This window comes from Symsagittifera roscoffensis, chromosome 1, assembly GCF_963678635.1.
Source record: "Symsagittifera roscoffensis chromosome 1, txSymRosc1.1, whole genome shotgun sequence".
Classification (NCBI taxonomy): Eukaryota; Metazoa; Xenacoelomorpha; order Acoela; family Convolutidae; genus Symsagittifera; species Symsagittifera roscoffensis.
The window spans coordinates 77,068,942-77,091,178 of NC_087062.1; the positions used below are offsets into that span (position 1 = coordinate 77,068,942).

The window sequence follows — 22,237 nt, forward strand, 5'->3', positions numbered from 1 at the left end:
TTGAAAAATTCAAATTTATGCGGTCCACCGTTCTAACACTAACCCAAAAATACCGTTTGTCTCAACGTTTCGCATACCAATGTTTCTTTTTTTCTACCAAATAGGGTCCTATTTATATTGAGGTTAGGAGTTGAGGTAGGGGAACCTATGGAGTTTGATTGAGTTTATTGATCCTTCAATGGTTGTTGTTCTGCAGTTTGAAATATTTTTTGCCATGGTACTACTTCCGCATGTCCAGGTCGGCGCCCATGAGTTGGAGCGCGAGCACTCCATTGATGGCCCGTCTCCACTTGCGCCTTGTGAGGTAGTTCTTCAACTTGTCCTTGTTGAAACTCTTGCCCACGTTGGAAGTGATCTCCTGCAGCCATCTGCATATAAACACACAAAGAGCAAACAATGAGTGATTTTATTTATATAAGTGGATATACTCTCAAATTGTTCCGAATTTGGAAGAAAACGGAATATTTATGCTCGGTGTGGTTTTTTTATTCAGTCAGTTTTCGCCGATCGAAATAATCGTTTTCGACAAAAAAATTTTTTATACCCCATTGAAGATATTGACTTCCTGAGTTCAAATTTATGAAGATATTGACTTCCTGAGTTCAAATTTAAAAAGATATTTTACCTCTGATCATTTCTTGTTAAGTTCTGGAGGTTTGAAAATTACCAAATTGGCCCTGTTCTGGACTGGATTTCGAGCTCTTTGAAGAATCTGTTCATATTGCTGAGAGCGTAACGCGAATTATTTATGCGTGGCGAATTATTCCGCACAACAAAATCGTTGCCAATTGAATTGAGGCAAGCTTACCAGCAGGGAGCGGAAAAAAGTATTTTTTTTCTACTTTTTCAGCGCTTAGCTTTAAGGCAGAGAATATTTAAAATGTTGTATTTTTGAGAAATGCAAATTCTAATCAAAGAAATATCCAGCCACATTCATATGCATTACGTTATGGGCTTTGCATTTCTCAGAAATAACACTCAGCCTATTTTGAACAGCTCTACTACGATTAGCATTTCTGAGAAAATCAAATATCACTATTATAATTTCTCCGACTTTTGTAACAAAAATAACGGAATATTTATGCTCGGTTGGTTTTTTTCTTCAGACAAATTTCGACTTTTAAGCTAGCCATTTTTGACGGATTTTGTTTTAAATCATTCAAAAGGTATTGTTGTCCTGAGCCTAAATTTGAAAATATATTTCACCTAGTGATCATTTTTTGTATAGTTATGGCAGTTTAAAGATTGTCATTTTGGCCAATTTTGGACAATAAACGCTCGATATATTTCGCGCTATTAGCGCGTACGCGGAGATTTGATCCGTCTGAGAAATCGTTCCAAATTGGTTGAAGGAAGCTTTATTGTTATAATCGATTTGTTACTAGGCGCGAAATCTATCATTTTGCACTTTGTATGCCGCGTGGGGGGATGGCATGGGGGGATGGTTCAAAACCTCAAATTAAAAAAAATCATTTTCTTAATTATATTTATTTTTTTCCATGTTATTACTGCTCTATGGACCTTAAGAGGCAGTTGGAACCTTCAGGGCTTTGCCCCAGGGGCTCCGTAAAAATAATGGTAGTGGAATAATTTTTGATAAATAATTTATTTCGACTAATTTAAAATAAAAATTATGTATTTTTCGAGAACTTTTAGGAAAACTATTTCTTTCTCGCGTAAGGAATATTACAATAATTCCAGAAATTATTTTATCTAAGGTTCACTGCGAACAACGCGTCACATCATTACGTCATTCATTACGTCAACCAAATGCAAGCTGCTGCGAAAATCCTTCCACTTTACTTTCTCGCAGTGTTGTTTACCTTTCAGTTCTGCATGTGCACACATGCAAGCGGCTTTTCAGTCGGGCGAAACTCAACATTGGGTATTTGCGTCAACAAAGAGTACTGGGACGCTGAACTCATATCCAAAATTCTGTGAGAAACTCACATTATTCCACTGTGCCATTTTATTTTTTTCATTTTGGAATAATTTAATTATGGCCATGATTTTTTTTTCTGAGAAATAAAAATTATTTAGGGATTCCAAAAAGTTAGGGAAATAATTGAGGGGCTAGTAGCCATATAATGGAAATAAATTTTACGGAGCCCCTGCTTTGCCCTGATACGAGCAGTCTTGTTAAATTGTTAAATTAACTTCTTTTTGTTGTAAAATGTGCAACAGGATTTGTTTATGGTTTTACAATAACGAAATTGAAGCTTTCTGCACTTATTTTTTAAAAAGTTTTTGGCAGTCTTGAAAACTTTAAAAAGCACTTTTTACGGCGGCGTTAGACAGTGCCGAAGTTAGAGAGTGCCGAAAAAGGCGGGAAATATTGGAACGCAATTTAAGAGGCTAGCTTTTGGCGGGAAAATTAATAATGACACTTGAAACTTGTTCAGACTCAATTTTGGCGCCAAAATCGATGAGCAAACAAAACTTTCTTTTCTTTTCTCAATTAGTTCACGACAAATAAGTCAGTTTCTTTCATATTCGGCACTCTTTTCAAATTGTTCAGACTCAATTTTGGCGCCAAAATCGATGAGCAAACAAAACTTTCTTTTCTTTTCTCAATTAGTTCACGACAAATAAGTCAGTTTCTTTCATTTTCGGCACTCTTTAACAAATTTTTGTTTTCGGCACTCTCTTACTTCGGCACTGTCTTACCCAACCCTTTTTACGACCCAAAAGTCCGCTCCCTACTTTTCAGATTGGTCGTATTAATTGCGTACGAATCAACATTTCACACTTTGATATTGTTCAAAATTTATAGGTTTTCAAAATTTAAAATTACTGTACGCGGATTATTAGTTTTTAAATTACTTACAAATGGTCTATATATTCGTGCGAGAAAATGTTGAAAACTGAAAAAGTTTTTAAAAAATGAATCGCAATAAAAGTATGAATTTCAAAAGCCTCATTATTAATGAAATAGATTTTGTCCAAAAGTTTTTTTTTCTTGCTGAGATTCGATCGCGAAAGAATACGATTTTTGTAGCTTCCGTTGCTTTATAACCAATCAGATTTGCCTACCTGTGCTTCAGAGCCTCATCAGCTGAAATGCGCTTAGATTGCTCTTTTATCAGCAGATCCTGTATGAACACTTTTGCCTCGGGTGAACAGGTCTCAAATGATTCGTCATCGAAGTCATATCGAACATTGACCACATTTCCATACGTCTCGCCCACATTTTCGCCCATGAAGGGAGAGATTCCACTGAGCAGAATGTAAGTGATCACGCCTACGCTCCACATATCTATTTTGTGCACAATCTGTTATATAAGTGGTAAAGTTTCGACATCTTTTCTTGGAGGGTAACCTTTTCGTGGCAGAGGAGTCAAAAGACAATAATTTATACTAGCTGTGTAAAAGTGGACCTCCAAAAAGTTATGTAGATCAGAATTGACAATTGATTGAAAACTTCGAGGGACATTTTTGCGCGTTTTACAATTCTGAAAGACAAACGCCCGACAAATCAGTGAGTTGTACAATTTTGACTGGCTGAAAAGTTTTCCCTTTCGCACTTTCTGACGGGAGTGGATGCAGGATTTTCGCGAGGGTATTTGAAAGCTTCGAAGACTTTTACTAAGTCGCTCATATTTATTGTTTTTAGCTCGATTAAAACAGCATTAAGAACTTCTGGTAAACAGGTAAAAACTGCCGTTTTGCAAAACTTTCGCGCGTTTAGACAGTTTCTACTGCTGGTCCGGCCAATGATTGTTGTCCTTGAATGGAGACTGTTTGGGTGGTGACTGCGTCGAAATCTTTTTGTTCCGACTTGGGAAGAAAACGGAATATTTATGCTCGGTGTGTTTTTTTTATTCAGTTAATTTTCGCCAATCGAAATAATCTTTTTCAACAAAAATTTTTTATACCCCCTTGTAGATATCAACTCCTTGAGTTTAAATTTTAAAAAAATCTATTTAACCTCCAGTTTTTTTTAAAGTTCTGGGGGTTTAATAATTGCCAAGTTGGACATGTTCTGGCCTAAATAATGCGCGGTTTGAAGAATTTATTTCTAATGCTGAGAGCGTAGACCGAATTGTTTATGAGTGGCGAATTATCCCGCGCAACAAAATCGCTCCAAATTGAATTGAGGCTAGCTAATCGGTCGTATTAATTTTGTAGGACTCATCATTTTACTCTTTGATATTGTCCAAAATTTACAGGTTTTTCATTATTTTCTTTTCCCAAAAACTATTCGATATGAATTTAGGGACAGTCGCAACATTCGGGGCTTTGCCCTCATATACGAGCAGTCTTGTTATTTGTTATGGAAACTTGGGAAAATTGAGGCTGGAGCAATTTCATCTTTACTTCACATAATATTCAGAAAAATTTTAAAATTTTCATCATTCATCATTTGTTAAAATTTGGCTAAATTGGGAAAATTAGCGCGCAATAAATTTCGTTCTTTTAACGCGTGAGCGGGTATTTAAGCCGGTTCAGAAATGGTCGCAGTTTAATTTGAGGCGAGCTAGTTGGAACTAATAATACGTACTAGATGTTAATTGCATCCAATTGTACTTCTCTTAGCTCGTGGGGGAATAAAAAAACAATCTGAAACAAATTATTTAAAATTTATTTTCCAAATTTTATTACAACTGGGTACTCAAACTTTTCACGTAAATATTTTTTCTCGAACTCAGTTCCAAGAATTACCGCAACAGATATATTGTGAGCATGTCAGCACTTAAGATATCTTCCCTATTCGAAATTTGCTTTTTATATTATTTGTTGTTTTATCAAGTAGCTTGTTTTTACCAAAATTTGTAGTTGTACGATTCAATTTTTCTTTTTTTTCGACCTATTAGGTTTCGGCCTGATATTGCATCAATTGATGATTACAATTCTTTTTTGTGCGTGTGTGTATTGTCTGAAAGGGAACTTGGTTTTCTAATTTTTTCAGTCTTTTTTGAGTTTTTTCGGCTTAAAGGGTTTTTTCTCCGTAGCTTTACTTTTTGTCTTTTTATCGCTTGGTAAGTTTTCTTCCGTTGCTAATTTTGGATTATATTGATTTTGCTTGTTTTTTTTCAAAGCTAGTTGTTATCATTTTGTTTTGATATATATAGTTTTTGAATTTTTTTTCTTAAATTTTTTCGATTATTCTATCAAACTGAAATATGACAACAAGTTTAACAAAATCACTGAATCAATTCTCCAGCGTGTTCAACTCTGCAGCAACCAAACACGCTCAATTTCTTGAAAACTCAGTTTTAATCGCTGGGGTACAAAAATTACTAGCAGGCGGCTAAAGGACTATGCTCGAATCCGGCCAGCATCTGGTTTTCCTAATTCCAAAATTTTTAAGATCAAATACTGATCAGCCTATAGGTTGTCTGCTTATGGTTTGTCGGCTTAGTTGCCAAATGTTTTTGTTTTTTGCCTTTCTTTCGTAAGATGATTTTTTGTAACCAAAAGTTTTTTGTGAATTTTGATGTAATTTGTTATTTTGCGAGAGCAAGTCTTGTAATCGGGAATCAGGCGTTTTTCCCGTAAAAAAACCTTTGACATATTTGTAATGGAAATTGATGTTGCTTTATTACCAAACCTTAGCAACTTAAAGGCCTTATCGCTTTTGGTCTGGAGTTAATGCAGTTGCTTTTGAAACTGAAGGTCAGGGGTTTGAGTCCCAGCCGGATATTTTTATTTCAGTGTCTCAAGTTTTATTTCCGGGAAATTTTCATTAGTCGGCTTTGTAGTTTGTAAGCTTATGTTTTTCGGCTTAGTTGCAACCCCGCACTTTTTTGCGCTGTAACTACTTTTCATTCCAGTCTCAAGTTTCGTTGAGTAAATCCTGTATTTATTCAAAATAAGTTTAATTGACTGGCATTTTGTCCGTTTTTCTTTGTTTTCTTTCGCTTAGAATTTTTGTTCGGCCTAGATGATATCGGTTCTTGTTTTGTCGATTGTAAACATTTTCGGCTGTTGTTTTGTTCTTTTGATGAATTTTTTTTTGCATGGGTATAAAGATAAAAGGTGATTTTTCATGTTTTCACTATATTAGCTCGGCTGATTGTATGAAGGTTAAAAATTCAAAATTTTTAATCTTACAAATTTTGTTCCTGGGAACAATTTTTGTTGATTTTTTCGTTTTTGGTTTGTCTACAAGTTTTCGGCATAGTGTACGCTTAAAAAGAACTAAAAGCATGTTTTATGGTAGTGGCTATATTTCTCGTCGGATTTTCAGAGGTTGAAGATTTCGTATTTTGTAACAATCCAATTTTTTGGCTGAGTAAACGCTTAAGAATACTACAACTTTGTTTAATTCTAGTGGCTCTCCTTCTCGTGTTTTTCAGTCATTGACTTTTTCGTACTACAAAAATTGTGAATTTTTTTTATGACAACCACTTTCCTTGGCGTTCTTTTTGAATCAATTGTTATCTAACGACGTGTTGCTGGCTTAGTGGACGCTCGGAAATTACTTAAAGCGGGCTTGATGATATCGGTTGTGTATCCCGTCTGTTTTTTTTATCGATCGAGTTTCTCTTATTTCCAAAGCCTTGTTGAGTTTTTATGGCAAACATTTCCTTTGGTATTTTTGTTTTCAGATCAATTGGCGTCTAACCACGTGTTATGGCTTAGTGAAAGCATGGAAATTATTAAAAATGTGCTTATTGCTAGTGGTTGTGTTTTTCGTCTGTTTTTCTGAGTTTGAATTTTTCATTTTTCCAAAATAATTGTTGTTTTTTTCAAAATAAAAAATAAAAATTTTGTTTGCAATTTTTGTTTTTTGGATCAATTGGCGTCTAACCACGTGTTGTTGACCTAGAAATTCAGAAAATACTAAAAGCGTGTTTTTTAGTGGTTGTGTTTCTCGTCTGTTTTTCTGTGATCAAAATGTTGGTATTACCATTTTTTTCCACTTAGTTTTTTTCCATCTCACTGACAATTTAATAGCTTGCAATGGTACGCTGTTGTTTTGTCGCAAGTGATGCGAAGCGCCGCTTGGTTTCTGTGTTCAACTTTTTAGACTACGGACTTCTTTTTTTTCTAACCTGATTCGCAAGGGAAAAATGTTCATTAAAAGTGTTCCTTTATTTGCTATCATCACGATCTGTATCATTGGAAATTCCATGGCATCTGTTTTCTGCACAATTTGTGGCTAGTGTTTGTGACTCATTAAATGACCGTGGCTGAATGATTAGATTTGAAACCCATAATCACTAGGTCGGAGTTCGAATCCGAGAGCTAGGCTTATTTCTACCTTTTTTTATTGCACTTTATAGAGCTGCTTTTTGTCGTTTTCTTGCTTGTCTTTAGTTACGTTTTTTGTCAGACAATTTTGTCCACCTCAAAAATGGTTTTAGGGGTTTAAGTAGTGTATCACTTTAATGCTTTTTTTGGTCGTGATTTGGATTCTAAGAAGAAAATGTTGGACGAATTTAGAGGAATTGGGCTGACATCCCAATTCAATTTGGCTCCAATGTAAACAATATTTAGTTTTTATTACTTCTAATTTCTCATTTACTTTTCATCTAATTCAGCCATTCTTTGCTTTTAAACTATTGGCAGTAAGTACAGAAATTTTGACCAACAAATTGTGTTTTTTTTCTGAGCACGCTCCCCTTCAAAATAAGTATATACTGGCGCCCTTAGACACATTTTAAGGTCGGGCGAAAATATATGTCATAAAAGAATACCAAAGGGGACCCTTTGTTTGGTCAGGGGGTCGGATCCCTGACGGGGGGAAACTCGTGCGCCTAAGGCGCATTTTGAAACTTTTTAGGGCTAATAGATTAGATTGGTCCTCAATTAGCTACATTTGGGAAAATTTGCAACCAAATTGGACAAGGTCCTAAACCCCTCCGCCTCGCCGCACTACTGCTGTGGTTATTAAGTGCTAGAGATGATCGTAAGATGTGACCTGTTTTGATTGAAATGTCTTCGTAGTTGATGACTTCGGGTGCCACAAACTCTGCTGTGCCCCAGAGCACCTTTAGAGACTCTCCTGGCTTCTGCTCCTGGGCCAGGCCAAAATCAATCACTTTGATCTTGTTGCTGAAATGAACAATAGTTGAAAACAAAACGAAGCCCGTACCTTATTCTGATTGGTGTATTAGATGGGCCCGCATATTTTTCAGCTGCTTTAAAGCCGTTTTTTAATTTTGATTAGAAGGATAAGTCAAAAGAAAATCAATCATCAATATTTGAGAAAAACTGGTCTTCAAAAAGCATAGAAGTTTGCGACCCCATTTTTTGCAAACTTTTCTTGCGTGCGTGCGGTGTGTGGGGCTAAAAATTAGCTTATACAAAAAATAAAAACTGAATTATTGACAATAAAATAAAATTTTTGTAAATTTAGCTTAAAATGAATCAATTTCAGGAGTGACTAGGCACTCTAAGTTTGTCTAAAAAGTAAGAGCCGGTTTTTCTTCACATTAAGGAAAAACTTCGAATTCTTTTTTCAAATTTTTTGTATTAAGCGAATTAACTAAATTTAAGCGTTTATCGAGCGCAACGTTCAAAAACCTTAGATTAATACGTCTGAGACTCATTCAGAGCAACTATCGAATCTTCTAAAATCTGTATTATTACGTTAGCAATACTTATATGTGTCGGACAAAACGCTTGTTAGTAATATAGGGTCTTTTCTATTTTTTGTCTTAGAAAGTAAATCTAAACTTCGCTGGAAAATATTTTGTTAGAAAAGAAGATAGTATGAATTTACTGCAAGTTACCATTAGACTCAATATTTCTTTTAAGGGTTGATTTTGAGATATTTTGAATGAGAATGGTGTTTTTAGAGAGAGAGGTTGGGGTGTTGTAAGACAAAATTGTTGGAATTAATCTCAGTAGTTTTCAGCTTCTATTTTACTTCATTGGGAAATCTCCCAATGGGTCGTAGCAAATAAGAAGTTATTTTCTAACTTCGTTATCTCTCGTGAATGTTATTCGTGCATTCGTATTTTACGAGAAGAGTTGTTCGTACGTTCGTATTTTACGTTACGAGAAGAATCGTTATTATTCGCATTTAACGAGAAAAGTCGTTTTAATTTCCAATACTTAAAACGTTATACGAGTTTTTCCAAATGCTTTTCCATTCATTTTGCAAAGGGATATAAACAAATTTATTTTATGGTGGCGGCGGCTTCACGCTTTGTGAGCACAATAAGTTTTATGTTTCTGTTTCAATCTGAAGTCAGAACAGTATTATTATAGAATTGTTTTTTTTTTTTCAAAAAATTTCCGAACCTCTTGAAACACAATGAATTCGATTTAACTTCAAGGCTACACAGTTTCAAAAATTTGCATTTACAGTCTCAATTCAGTCTAAAACGAACCACCTTAAAAGCAACTTACATGCTTACAAAAACTATTTTTTTGCTAGGCGATTCCTGCAACGAAATAACTTGAAGTATTTGAAATTTTCATTGCTCAAACAGCTCGCTTAGAATTTTTTTTTGCAAACTATTTTGGTCTTCGAAATAAATTGAAATGTTTCATTATCTGAACTTTTCGCGTAGAAAACTCTAATTTCAAAGGGTTCATATCTTGAATAGCTTGCTTAGTTAAACTTGAAAGTTTTCACGAAGCGACTCGCTGTGTGATCCAAGTTGAAAAAACTTTATAGCTGTAATAGCTTGGACTTTTTGTCAATGATTCAGTCTTAAAAAAGTTGAAGTATTTCAAAGTTTCATAGCTTGAATAAGTTGCCTAGAAAGTTTAAATATTTGAAAGCCAATTTGTCTATGAAACAGCTTGAAATATTTCATGGCTTGAATTTTTTGCTTTGAAAAATTTAATTTTTTTCATAACCGAATCAATTCATCGAATAACTTGAAAAACCTAATTTTTTCCACTAACTCTGTCAATAATTTTTTTCACGATTCGGTCTATGAATTAAATTGAGCTTAAATATAAAAACGTAAACTTGTTGCGGACCAATTATTTCAAGATTGCATCGCTTGAATAGCTTGCTAAGAAAAACTTGAACTTTTCGCAGATAGATTTGCTTTTTTAAACTACTTGACATGTTTCAACTTTCATTGCTTGATTTTTGGTCTAGAAAACAACTTGAATTGTTTCGAACTTTCACTGCCTCATTAGTTTGCTTAAAAATATGAACTTGTCGTGAACTGGTTGGCACAATAGCTTGCATAGGAAAATTTATACTTTTTATAAGAGGACTTGATCTATAAAACAACCTGAAGTTCTTAAGTTCATCGCTCAAATACCTCACTTTGAGAAATTTCAAATTTCAAAATATTTTGGTCTAAGATACATGTCATATTTCAAGTTTTCGTTGCTTAAAAATCACTTGGGCTTTTTAAAAACTGATTTGCTCTAAGAAACAAGTGAAAGTATTTCAAAGCCTGACTGGATTAAAAAAACTTGATTTTCTGCTTACAAGTCGGTCTAGAAAAGTTACTTAACGTATTTCAATTTTTCATATCTTGAACAGTTCGCGTAAAATAAAATTTGAGTTTTTCGCTAACCGATCCAGTCTATGAAATAAACTGAAAAATATCACGATTTTAACGCTTGAATGGATTCATTAGAAAAACTTCCGATTCCCTTCATGAAATAACTTGTCTTTTGTCAAAACTTTGAAGCTAGCTTAGAAAAATTGAAAAAAAAAAACATTTTGGTCTGAAATAACTTGAATTGTTTCAAAATTTTATAGCTTGAATAACTTGGTTTCAAACCGTTTTGCCCAATGAAATAATTTAAAATGTATTATCGTTTGAATGATGTCAATAGAGAAAATTAATATTTTTGCCATCCGATTTTTTTCATGAAACAACTTGAACTCTTCCAAAGATTCATAGCTGAAATTGCTTGCTTAGAAAGCCCTATTTTTTGTTTAGAAAGCCCTAATAATTCGGTCTAACAAACAAGTTTAAATATTTTCAAGTTTCATTGCTTGAATGGCTTCCATAGAAAAATTTATATTCCTCGCTATAAGATTGGCTACATAAAACAACTTGAAATATTTCAAAATTTCATCGCTTTGTATATTGCTTAAAAAAACTTTATTTAATTGCCAGCTGATTCGTTCATGAAATTTTCAAAAAGCCATTCGGTCTAAGAAACAACTTGAAATGTTTTGAAAATTCATTGCTTGAAGGGCTTTAATACGAAATTTTAAATTGTTTTGCCATTCGATTTGCTTCTTGAAAAAACTCAAAATTTTACAAAAAGTCAAGGCTTGAATAGCTTGCTGAGAAAAAAAATTTTTTCCGAGCGGTTCGGTTTTTTAATCAACTTGAAATATTTCGAAGTTCCTCTTCTTGAATTGCTTGCATGGGAATTTGTTAAACCTTTTTACGAAAAAGTGTAACTTACAGTTGTTTGAAAAATTTTCTTGCTGGGTTTGCTTGATCAAAAAAGGACAACTCTTTTTTTGCAGCCGATTGGTTATTTGAGACGGGCTTGCTAGTATTTTTCTAAACGCAGGCCAAAGGCTCTTCGGACTCAGTGCTCAAGCAAAATTTTAAGTGTTAAGGACAATGGTTAAGCAAAATGTTTGATTGATTTAGACGCTTTTTCCGATCTGAAAATTGGACAATATTCAATTTAAGATGTTTATTAAGGTCAAGACCAAGATGTCTAGACAGATAGTCTTGAAGTTTTGAGAACCATTACGTCGTTAAGTTTTTAATAGTTGCATGATAATGAGTGGGTTGGACGATAATGGGGTGTTTTAGGGGTGCAATTTTTTTGCCAAAACTTAATCTACCAGAAGCTTGTAATTTAGGCGCTATGGATGGTTTTACGAACTTTCAGGCTGCAGCAAAGTTCAAATTAGAAATGGAAAGATTTTGTGCTAATTTTATTTTTATTTGGATAGTCATTCTTTAGTAAATACCATAGGGGTGGCGATTATAAAGTAGATCTTGGGAACTTTTTTAAGTAGGTCCAGGCCACATATTCGAATTCGAAATAACGCTTTTGTGCTAATTTACTGTTTTTTATAGGGGTGGCCATTTGCCATACTTTAGTAGATAATATAGCGGTGGCAATTGTTAGGCTCGTATATCAAGGCAAAGCCCTGAATGTTCCGACTGCCCCTTAACTGGTCTCGATTAGTTTTTGTTGTACAAGTGCTAACATTTGATTAGAATAAATATGACCAATTGTAATTGGCCTCAATTCAATTTGGAACGATTATGATTGCGGATAATTTTTTCCACACAAGAAAGTAAAGTTAGCCTATTGAAACTATAAAACTATTATTCGAGCAGCGATGCCATCCACATTTTAGTTTAGTGCGAGCAGACTCTTTTGGCAATCCAAAGAAATCCGGATCGATACTCATACGCTAACAGCTTTGGTAAAATCGGTCTGATTTAAAAAAAAAACTATCTCAGGCATATAGTTACCTCACTTTCTTCGTAAGACGGAACAATAAACCAAGCAGACGAAATCAGTGCGATTGACAAAACTTGTTGATTATTCGGAGAACAAAAAATTGTTTTCTTCCGATACAATTAAAATTTAGTGGCTGGTTGCATTACAGACGCTTTTGCAAGTGTACAAAACTGAGTTCTAATGCAAAGACCAACAAAACTTCTAGTGTCATGGCAAAACCATAGATGTTCCTGCTGCTCTTTAGCATGTATTAAGTAGTTTTTGATGTTGAAAATGATAAACATTATAAACAAAAACGATAAAAACTCACACTTTTCAATATCTTCCCATATCATGCTTGCTAAAAAAAGTGTCTAATTCGCTTCTTATAGGGTGATCGAGCTTACCAAGAACATCGAAACAATTAAAGTTGGAATGATATCTGATCCCTGTTATTTCTTTCCTTAAGCTTTAATGAACGAATGGTATCGCAGGTTAAGCTTTGTAGAACGAATTGTACCGCAGATTAATGAACTTAAATTGACCTAAGTTGCATTTTTCAAACTGTTATTACTCAAAAACTTTCGCTGGTATTTTTGTTCCGACTTTCGATACGAAAGTAACGGAATATTTGTGCTCGGGTGGGTTTTTTTTTCTTCAGACAAATTTTGACTTTTTAATTAGACATTTTTGACGGAATTTTTTTTATATCATTCAAAAGGTATTGTTGTCCTGAGCTTAAATTTGAAAAGATATTTTACTTGTGATCATTTTTTGTAAAGTTAATGGGGCTTAAAGATTGCCATTTTGGCCAATTTGGGACAATTAATGCGCGATATATTTATTAAACTTTTTAACGCGATATATTTAAATAAGTTATTAAGTTTTATTGCAGCCACAAAGCCGCACTTTACTCTAGGGCAAGCATACTCGCCTTACAACCCCAAAATTTCCGGATCGATGCCCATACGCAGTCAACTTTTCAAAATTGGTCTGAATAAAACCACCCCGGGCATATATATTCCTCATTTTCTTTGAAAATCGGAACAATCAATGCTTCAAAGCGCGCACAAATTAGTCCAGAGCATGCCCAAATTGGCAACTTTCAAACTGGATTTTTTCGAGCAGAAATTTTCAAAAACTGATAGGCAAAATGTTTTTTTTTTTACATTTGATTTTAGGGAGTCGATATCTTCAGTGGGGTATAAAATTGATTTGGTAGAAAATTGACTGAATAAAAAACCACCCCAAGCATAAATGTTCCGTTTTCTTCGAAAATGGGAACATTAAACTTTTATATTCGAGCTGAGAACCTTGATATTCTTAATTTGCAGTAATTATTTTTACTAGTGTTGTTAAATATAAAGCTGAAACGTGTCTGAAGAAAAAACTACCCCGAGCAGATGGTAGGGCAACAATTCGTAAGAGGCGACAATTAGCAAGAAGGCATTGGCAAGTAGAATACGCTTGCTCCGCTTCGCTTCGCTGCGCTTACATCAGGCACGAGGAGAATACTGCGCGTCAATCAGTGTTCCCCGCTTAATCTACTGTTACGAATTGTTGCATGTTACGAATTGTCGCCCGTTACGAATTGTCGCCTCGCGCGAGCAGATATGTTTCTATTGCTTTCTCTCTTCGAAACTTGCAATAAAAGTATCTGACAAATTATTTCGATCTTTTGATGCCTTTGTGTGGGGTGAATGCAACCCAATTGATCTAGTAGTGGCAATTTGTGGTAACTTTTCCCGACTATTTTGTGCTGTATCTGATTAGAGATCATTTAAAAATCTAGAGCGTGTTAATCAGTCCTATTGGTAAACTCTAAGATACTGTTGGCTATTCTTAGATAAGTTTGTTTCCTACAAATTAAGTGCACGCCGTTTTACTTATCAAAAATCTGTTTCCACTTCGGAGAGTAACTAATGGACAGTGTCTGATACTCATAACAGTTTGTAAACCTTTTAAAAGTTGCTCTGAATAAAAACTTGCTATTATATTGGTAGTTTCAGTTTGAACTGCATTAACCGCTCTCAAGCAGTTTCTATTTTCTAATAAAAGGATGATCAAAAGATGAATTTGATGTGAACAAACTTATGTGACCGACATAATGGTAAAATAATTCAGCATGTCAAATGGGTTCACAACCAATTTTTGTTCCACCTACAAGGCTCGATTTCAGTTGCGTATTTTTTGTGGATTGGATTATGCACTCTAGTTTCTTTTTGCGAATATGCACTCTAGTTTTTTTCCGAACTAATATACCCTGAGATCTAATTGTCACAGTTTATTTTCCTAAAAAAACTGGCGGGAAATTATGTATGTATCACGAAAAATTCATTCAGTTTTGATTTTTGTTTTGAAAAGCCTCCACATTCTACTAGGACAAACTAAAACTAGAAATGATAGTTTTTCATATTGGTTGTTATTATTCTAAATTTAAACAAAGAGAGCCGGTTGCTGTGCATGTAGTACAAAACGTAACGACTCAAGAAAAACCAAAATTAAAAGTAAAAACTTTTTTCAAACGTTTTTTTAAATTGTTTTTCTAAATTCCTATTGAATTAGATGGGAAACTGTCCAAATTAGAAATAACATGGCTAAAATAAAGTTGAAATGTTTGGTATTGAAATAAAGAAAACTAGTAGTTGCGGGTCAGCCTATCATCAATTTTTGTCTAATTTAGACTGAAAACCAATTTTTCTCGACACTGAGCAAGTTTTTTTAATGTTTCTTTTGCACTAGTGGAAAAAAGTATGCGCAAATTCAGGATTTTACTCTGTGAAATGCTTGTTTTCAATATACATTTTGGACTACATTTCCTTCGAAACTCAGTAAAATTTTAGCATTGACCGTGAGCAAATGATCAGAGCTACCATCTGTAGAAGTATCAATAGTTGATTTCAATGAATTAGCAATGTGATCTGGCTCTAAAAATGCCAGTTTTTCTCATCTGCACTAAGTCTTTTTACTTCGCGTGAATAAGTAACAAACGTCTGAGTTAAGTTAAAAATTTCACACTGATTGTTTCCATTTTCTCGCTGAGAATGTCTAACGTCGCATGAACAACTTCTTTACTCCGCTTATTCAAGAAAGATTTCATTACAATGCAAAACTTAGTGCAGATGAGGAAAACTGGCATTTTCAGACCCGGATTACATTGGTAAGTCATTGAAACCAAATATTGATAATTTCACAGATGGTAGCTCTGCTCATTTGTTCTCGGTCAATGTAAAAATTTTACTGAGTTTTGACGGAAATGTAGTTCAAAATATACATTGAAAACAGGCATTTCACAGAGTAAAATCTTGAATTTGCGCTTAATTTTGTCCAATAGTGTAGGAATCCGAATTGCAACCAAAAGGGACTACTATGATTCTACACTTGACCCTTTACAACATTTCATTGAGGCAGTCAAAATTGACTGGAAAAAAACCAATTCCTTCCCATTCTCCGAGAGTGGTCACAAAAAAGTGTGATGGCAAATGGCCATAATCGTAAAGCTGCAGAGAACTCAGAATAAGTGACAACTGGCAATGATGGTGAGTGTAATCATGGCCGTTGTCATCAAGTTCTTTTACCAGTTTTTTGCAGATCATTAAAGGATGATTCCGCAGATAATACTCATTTAGCACGGATTAATTGGGAATTACCCTACGATACCTAGTTTGACGTTTCCTACGGTACCTATTAGATCTATTAATCTAATTTTTAGATTTTTGTGCCATAGTTTGGGGATATAGTCGGAATTAGTGTAAGTGTTTTTTTTCCGACTTTCGATACGAAAGTAACGGAATATTTGTGCTCGGGGTGGGTTTTTTTTCTTCAGACAAATTTCGACTTTTTAACTACCCATTTTTGACGGAATTTTTTCATATCATTCAAAAAGTATTGTTGTCCTGAGCTTAAGTTTGAAAAGATATTTCACCTGTGATCATTTTTCGTAAAATTATGAGGGTTTAAATATTGCCATTTCGGCCAATTTAGAACAATTAACGCGCGATATATTTCGCGCGATTAACGCGTAAGCGGAGATTTAATCCGTCTGAGAAATCGTTTCAAATTGGTTGAACGAAGCTTATTTGCCATAATTGATTTGTTACTAGGAGCGAAATTTATTCTTTTGTACTTTATATGGCGTGTGGGGGGTTGATTTTCATAAAAAATTGCAAATTTTAGAAGAAAAAAAAATTTCGTTTTATTTCATTTCATTTAATTTTTTTATGTTATTACTGCTGCTCCATAAACCTTAAAGGCAGTCGGAACATTCAGGGCTTCGCCCTGATACGAGCAGTCTTGTTTAAATTTTAACTTGGTTTGCTTAAATTGATAGCTTGGCAACAATCGTTATGCACTTTTAGCCATACAAGCTACAGTTTTGCACCCTTGTAGTTGTGCAAAAATGCTCTTTGTTATCCGTAATAGTCATTATCCGTATGCTCTTTGTTATTAGTCAAGGTAGTTTTTTTTTCAAAAATCCTGAAAATTTAAAAAGATCTACTTGCTAGCATGTTATGCATGTTAAGCCAATAAAAACACTAAAGTCATAAAAAGTTATCAAGTAGGTCAAGGTTGATTTTTGATGTTCATATGTATCAGTGAAACACGCAATATTTAAAGAGTTCAGCTTTCACTAAATGCAATTCTAAGTTCAAATGCTCTTGCTAACTTAGATGAATGCAAAAAACCGTCGTCGTTCGAAACGGTCAAATACCGAAATTTTTCTCTGGTTAAAACTATCATGTACAAAAAAATGGTTAATGCTGTTTCTATTAAGCTTACTAAGTAAGCCATAATACTGCGCAGAAAAACAATTTAATCTCAAAAAACCTTAAAAAATGTCTTATATTGATTTTCGAAATTTTTTGCAAAACTTATGATGGTATATTTAAAATAATTGGTATTTTTATTTGAGCTGTTGTCTTCTAAGTAGTTAAAGGCTTTCCAATAAATCCTTCCTCATTCAAAAGGGAACCACTGTGGGGCTACCAGATAGTCAAAATCTGCTTATACAGTGTCCCTAACGCAGTGAAATTATTTTCAATTTGTAGTACAAACCTGCGTCTGAATTCAAACTAAAAGTCGATTTGATGTCGTAGGTGCTTGCTAGTGAAATTTACTGCGTCTCTGACAAGAGATGATTAAAAGCTGAAAATTCTTTTTTTCTCAACTCTGCTAAATTTATTAAATTTGATTAGAAAATGTTATAGATTTGATCACCTTTCATAATTGATCTCAAACCCCAAAAACACGAGAAGAATGTGAAAAATAATCAAAGATTCGAAACGTCTTTGCTACAACTTAAATCACAGTTGAAAAGTTTTGGTATGCTATAACACTCGACCCCATCTGACATTCTTCTGTGGCACCTGATTTTTTGCGATCATCCTGGTGTTTATGGAGAGACGGCACTTACCTCTCTGGGTTGACTAGGAGGATATTTTCCGGCTTCAAGTCCAGGTGGATGATACTGTGGTCGTGCATGAACTTCAGTGCCTCGCACAACTGTATGAGGTAGAACTTGCATGTGCGCTCCGAGTACTCGGTGTTCACGACTCTGTAGAACAACTCGCCTCCTGTCAGAAACTCCAGAATCAAAATCATCCGAGTCGACTCCTGAAAGGCGTCGTAGAGTTGCAACAGTCTCGGATGTTGCAATTTCTGCATGATGGCGATTTCGTTGAGAATGTCTCCGATTTTGCTCATTTTGAGATCGATGTACTTGCAGGCGAGTGTGCGACCCGAAACTATTTCGGAGCAGCGCACCACCCGGCCGAACTTACCCGACCCCAATTCCTCGTGAGCTTTGTAGTACTTGTCCACAGTCTCGGGGGGACTTTTGATGACGACATTTCGAACTTCGAAAGGCGCTTCAACCTGAAATGGAACAATAGTTGACCAATATATCGGTTATTTTTCAGTTATTGTTCCGACTTTCGATACGAAAGTAACGGAATATTTGTGCTCGGGGTGGGTTTTTTTTTCTTCAGACAAATTTCGACTTTTTAACTAGCCATTTTTGTCGGAATTTTTTTATATTATTCGAAAGATATTGTTGTTCTGAGCTTAAATTTGAAAAGATATTTCACCTGTGATCATTTTTCGTAAAATTATGAGGGTTTAAATATTGCCATTTCGGCCAATTTAGAACAATTAACGCGCGATATATTTCGCGCGATTAACGCGTAAGCGGAGATTTAATCCGTCTGAGAAATCGTTCCAAATTGGTTGAACGAAGCTTATTTGCCATAATTGATTTATTACAAAGAGCGAAATTTATCTTTTTGTATTTCATATGGCGTGTGGGGGGATGATTTTCAAAAAAAAAATCCAATTAAAAAAAATTAATTTAATTTTTTTTTATATGTTATAACTGCTCCATAAACCTTAAAAGGCAGTCGGAACATTCAGGGCTTTGCCCTGATACGAGAAGTCTTGTGTATATTTAGGTATGAATAATACGAATAAGCAGCTTAGCATTGTTTTGTCCGGAAGCCTTACAATTTTTCGAAGCTTCGGCAAAGTTTTACTTCAGTTTTTTTATTGTGGTCTCAAAAAGTTATATGCGATCATTTTATATGCTAAGAAACGATAGTCAATAGCATTCAAAATTATTTAAGGTTGTATTTTTGAGTTAAGAATTAGCTTCGAATCAACAAATTTCACTATTGTTTAGTCTGTACGGCTTTTCAAAGGATTTTAGCACGCTGAGAGAGACCTAAGAAGATGACCGTTTTTTCAAAAAACTCTATCAGTTACCTTTTACATGTCATTGATAAGTTATAAATTTGGGTGGACTGTTATAACTTGATAGAATACTAACTTCTTCGAGGTCCTGGAAGCCAGAGGGAATGTCGTCCTTGCCGCTCATACTGCGCATGAGATTAGAGTGTAGAATGGGACTACTACCCACAAGACCACTAGTGTATTAAGTTATAAGTTATTATAAGTTATTATAGACCCGCCTATATTGCAATGCAAATGGAACGCACGATCAAACAGTTCTGGCCCACAGGATTCAGCCGCACCAGCAGATAAACTCGAAGATTATTCGATCTGACTGCAGCTCGTTATAGAATCCGTGATTGTTAAACACGTTAGCAGAAGTCTGAATTGTCTTGAGTATAGAGATCTGTGCATTTACAGTAACAAGTCTGTTACTCAATCCCAAAGTGCTTCAGAGCTAGACAATGTAAATGGGTTCCGGCAAGGCTTAGTACCGATCAATGAAATTGTTTCCAAATAAAAACAAATGCCAAAATAATTTTAGACCCGAAAACTAAATTCGGCAAGGATTAATGAAGGACCGTGAATCTAAAGTGTTCTATAAATACCTGAAGCAGTGAAATACATTGTTTCAAGATAAGCTAATCAAAACCATAGCATGTTCTGTGGACTTTTCCGTGTCATGAAAGGCGTTTGTCTCTCCTAGACATGGAATTTCGCAAGAGTGGGTTAATACTTTGAAACTGGGTTGCATTGTTTGGAATAAAGTGCGAGCTTTGGGGTTTCAGCCAATGTTCTCTATGTAGTAAACCAGCAGGAATGTTTTTGTTTTCAGGAGTAAATTTGGTTTAATAGTTTGGGGATTCGTTAATCTTCACCGGGTCTGAGTTTCGGGATAGCCACGTGTTTTGACTGTTTGTGCTAAACTTAGTAGTTGGCTGTCCGGCTTGAATAAAAAGCTATGAAGTGTTAGTGTTTTTGAGTTCTTGTCAACCGAACTGAAATCGAAGTTGTTTTGGATTTTGAGGCTAAACGATATAGACCTGACAAGTTAGGTACTAAATTCCGAACTCCTATGTATCCAAATTAAGAAAAACTTTCTCGCAAAATAATGTCTCGGAACTATTTGTTTTCCCCAGTCACTGAGACGATTTAATTGCATTTGATTGTGAATCAGCTCCAGTTAATTATTCTAATGGATGCTTAAAGAGCCACCATAAGATATTCTACTTAAAAATGAAGAAGATAGGGAATCTATTTTTCATTAAGGGCTTGTTTAACTTTCCTTGTTTGGCCTCAAACTACTCTCAATTTTTCTTATTTTATTTATTTTTATCATTCGACTGACGGTGATCAGCATTCGTTTTGAGGCTGAACAGATTTGTTACTCGTTCAACATTTGATCACATTGGCACCAAATTTAGGACTGTGTCATAGCGAGGTCGAATAAGAACATCGTGTTCAAAAGCAGGCAAACTTATGTACAATTTGTTTTATAAATTGCCAACAAGACTGCTCGTATCAGGGCGAAGCCCTGAATGTTCCGACTGCCTTTTAAGGTTTTATGGAGCAGTAATAACTTTAAAAAATTAAATGTAAGAAAAAATAAAATGAAAATTTTTTTTTTCTAAAATTTGATTTTTTTTTGTGAAAATCATCATCCCACACGCCATACAAAGTATAAAACGATAGATTTCGCTCCTTGTAACAAATCAATTATGGCAAATAAACTTCTGTCAACCAATTTGGAACGATTTTAAGACGGATTAACTCTCCGCTCACGCGTTAATAGCGCTAAATATATCGCGCGTTAATTGTCCCAAATTGGCCAAAATGGCAATCTTTAAACCCCCATTACTTTACGAAAAATGATCACAGGTGAAATATCTTTTCAAATTTGAGCTCAGGACAACAATACCTTTCGAATGATGTAAATAAATTCCGTCAAAAATGGCTAGGTAAAAAGTCGAAATTTGTCTGAAGAAAAAAAAACCCACCCCGAGCACAAATATTCCGTTACTTTCGTACCGAAAGTCGGAACAATAATAAAGTCGAAACTTGTCTGGAGAAAAAATCACATCAAGCACTAACATTCTATCTCTTACTTCAAAAATCGAAACAATGATAAATTTTTCAAGCTCAAAAGCGTTTTTTATATAATTAACATCTGAGCAAAAATCAAAGAGCAAATATCTCTGAGCATCTGAAAAATTCAATCCATTTAAAGGTTCAAAAGTGAAAAGCTCATCTATGCTACACCGCTGTTATAACAGCATTTAAGTCGGAAACTAATTTTTCTTACAAAAATTACGTGAACGGCAACGCTTGGCGCAAGTTTTTGTTAAAAATGACAAAATCACGATTTTGTATATACACTTATTCAAACAACTGTTTTTACAGCCTTTTTGTTTAGCTGTATTAAGTGCGGTTTCCGTACAAACAATCTGATGTTGATTATATTCATTGAATATTTCCTAACTTTTTCATTTTTATGAGCATTTTTACACACCTGTCTGGCGAGCTGTTGTTTTTCGGGCTAAAAAAATTTCGCAGGGTTCATGTTTGTGACCAGTTGAACAAATTCATTTGTTTTTAAGAATACATAGAGGTGGAAATTTATAAAATCAAAAAAAAATGTCTTGTTAAAAAATCTAGAGACTGGAACTTGTTCTATCAAAATTGATTCGGTGCAGTCTTCGTATAGTTAGGCTAATCAGTTTTTAATCATTAATTTTGATCGGACCATTTCATGCGTAAGTACTCCATTGTGTATAACAGACCTAGCAAATCCGCAGTTAACTTGTATCATTAGCGAACTGTTACTGTAAAATCAAACCAATTGAATATGCCGTTTCAATATCAAACCCTTTAAATGTCTAGATTTTCCTTAAATATCTGTATGCGGCTGCTAAAGCTTCAACCTTCTTATTTAATTTTTGAAATTTGGCTGCTTCTGATCGTAATTTTTGTGGTGACTTTCGAAGAAAGTGCGGAATATTTATGCTTGGTGTGAATTTTTCATTCAGTCAATTTTCGACTTTTTAACTAAACAATTTTGACAAACTTTTTAATACCATCTGAAAAATACTGATGTCTTGTGATCATTTTTTATCTAATTTGGCCAATTTCGGATAATTAACGAGCGACATTTTGCATTCTTATAACACGCTTAAGCGATGGGTTATTGCATTCAATATTGAACTATTAGAATAAAAGACTC

General features: G+C 34.5%; 1 protein-coding gene across 1 annotated transcript; it reads right to left on the bottom strand.

Moving 5' to 3' along the window:
- On the bottom strand, positions 1-19,831 carry LOC134857055 (myosin light chain kinase family member 4-like). The gene is made up of 5 exons (XM_063873401.1): positions 19,115-19,831; positions 17,708-18,168; positions 7,868-8,001; positions 3,034-3,256; positions 1-368 (listed from the first exon to the last, which is right to left on the bottom strand). Exons 1-5 carry the CDS (start codon positions 19,169-19,171, stop codon positions 221-223), a joined length of 1,023 nt encoding a protein of 340 aa, XP_063729471.1. The 5' UTR covers positions 19,172-19,831; the 3' UTR covers positions 1-220.
- Positions 19,832-22,237: the final 2,406 nt, after the last annotated feature.

Coding starts and splice junctions, on each gene's coding strand:
- LOC134857055 (XM_063873401.1), bottom strand. CDS start 19,171: ATGCGCAGTATGAGCGGCAAGGACGACATTCCCTCTGGCTTCCAGGAC. Junction 18,169..19,114: donor GCTTCCAGGACCTCGAAGAA/GTTAGTATTCTA, acceptor GTTCCATTTCAG/GTTGAAGCGCCTTTCGAAGT. Junction 8,002..17,707: donor CTCCTAGTCAACCCAGAGAG/GTAAGTGCCGTC, acceptor TGTTCATTTCAG/CAACAAGATCAAAGTGATTG.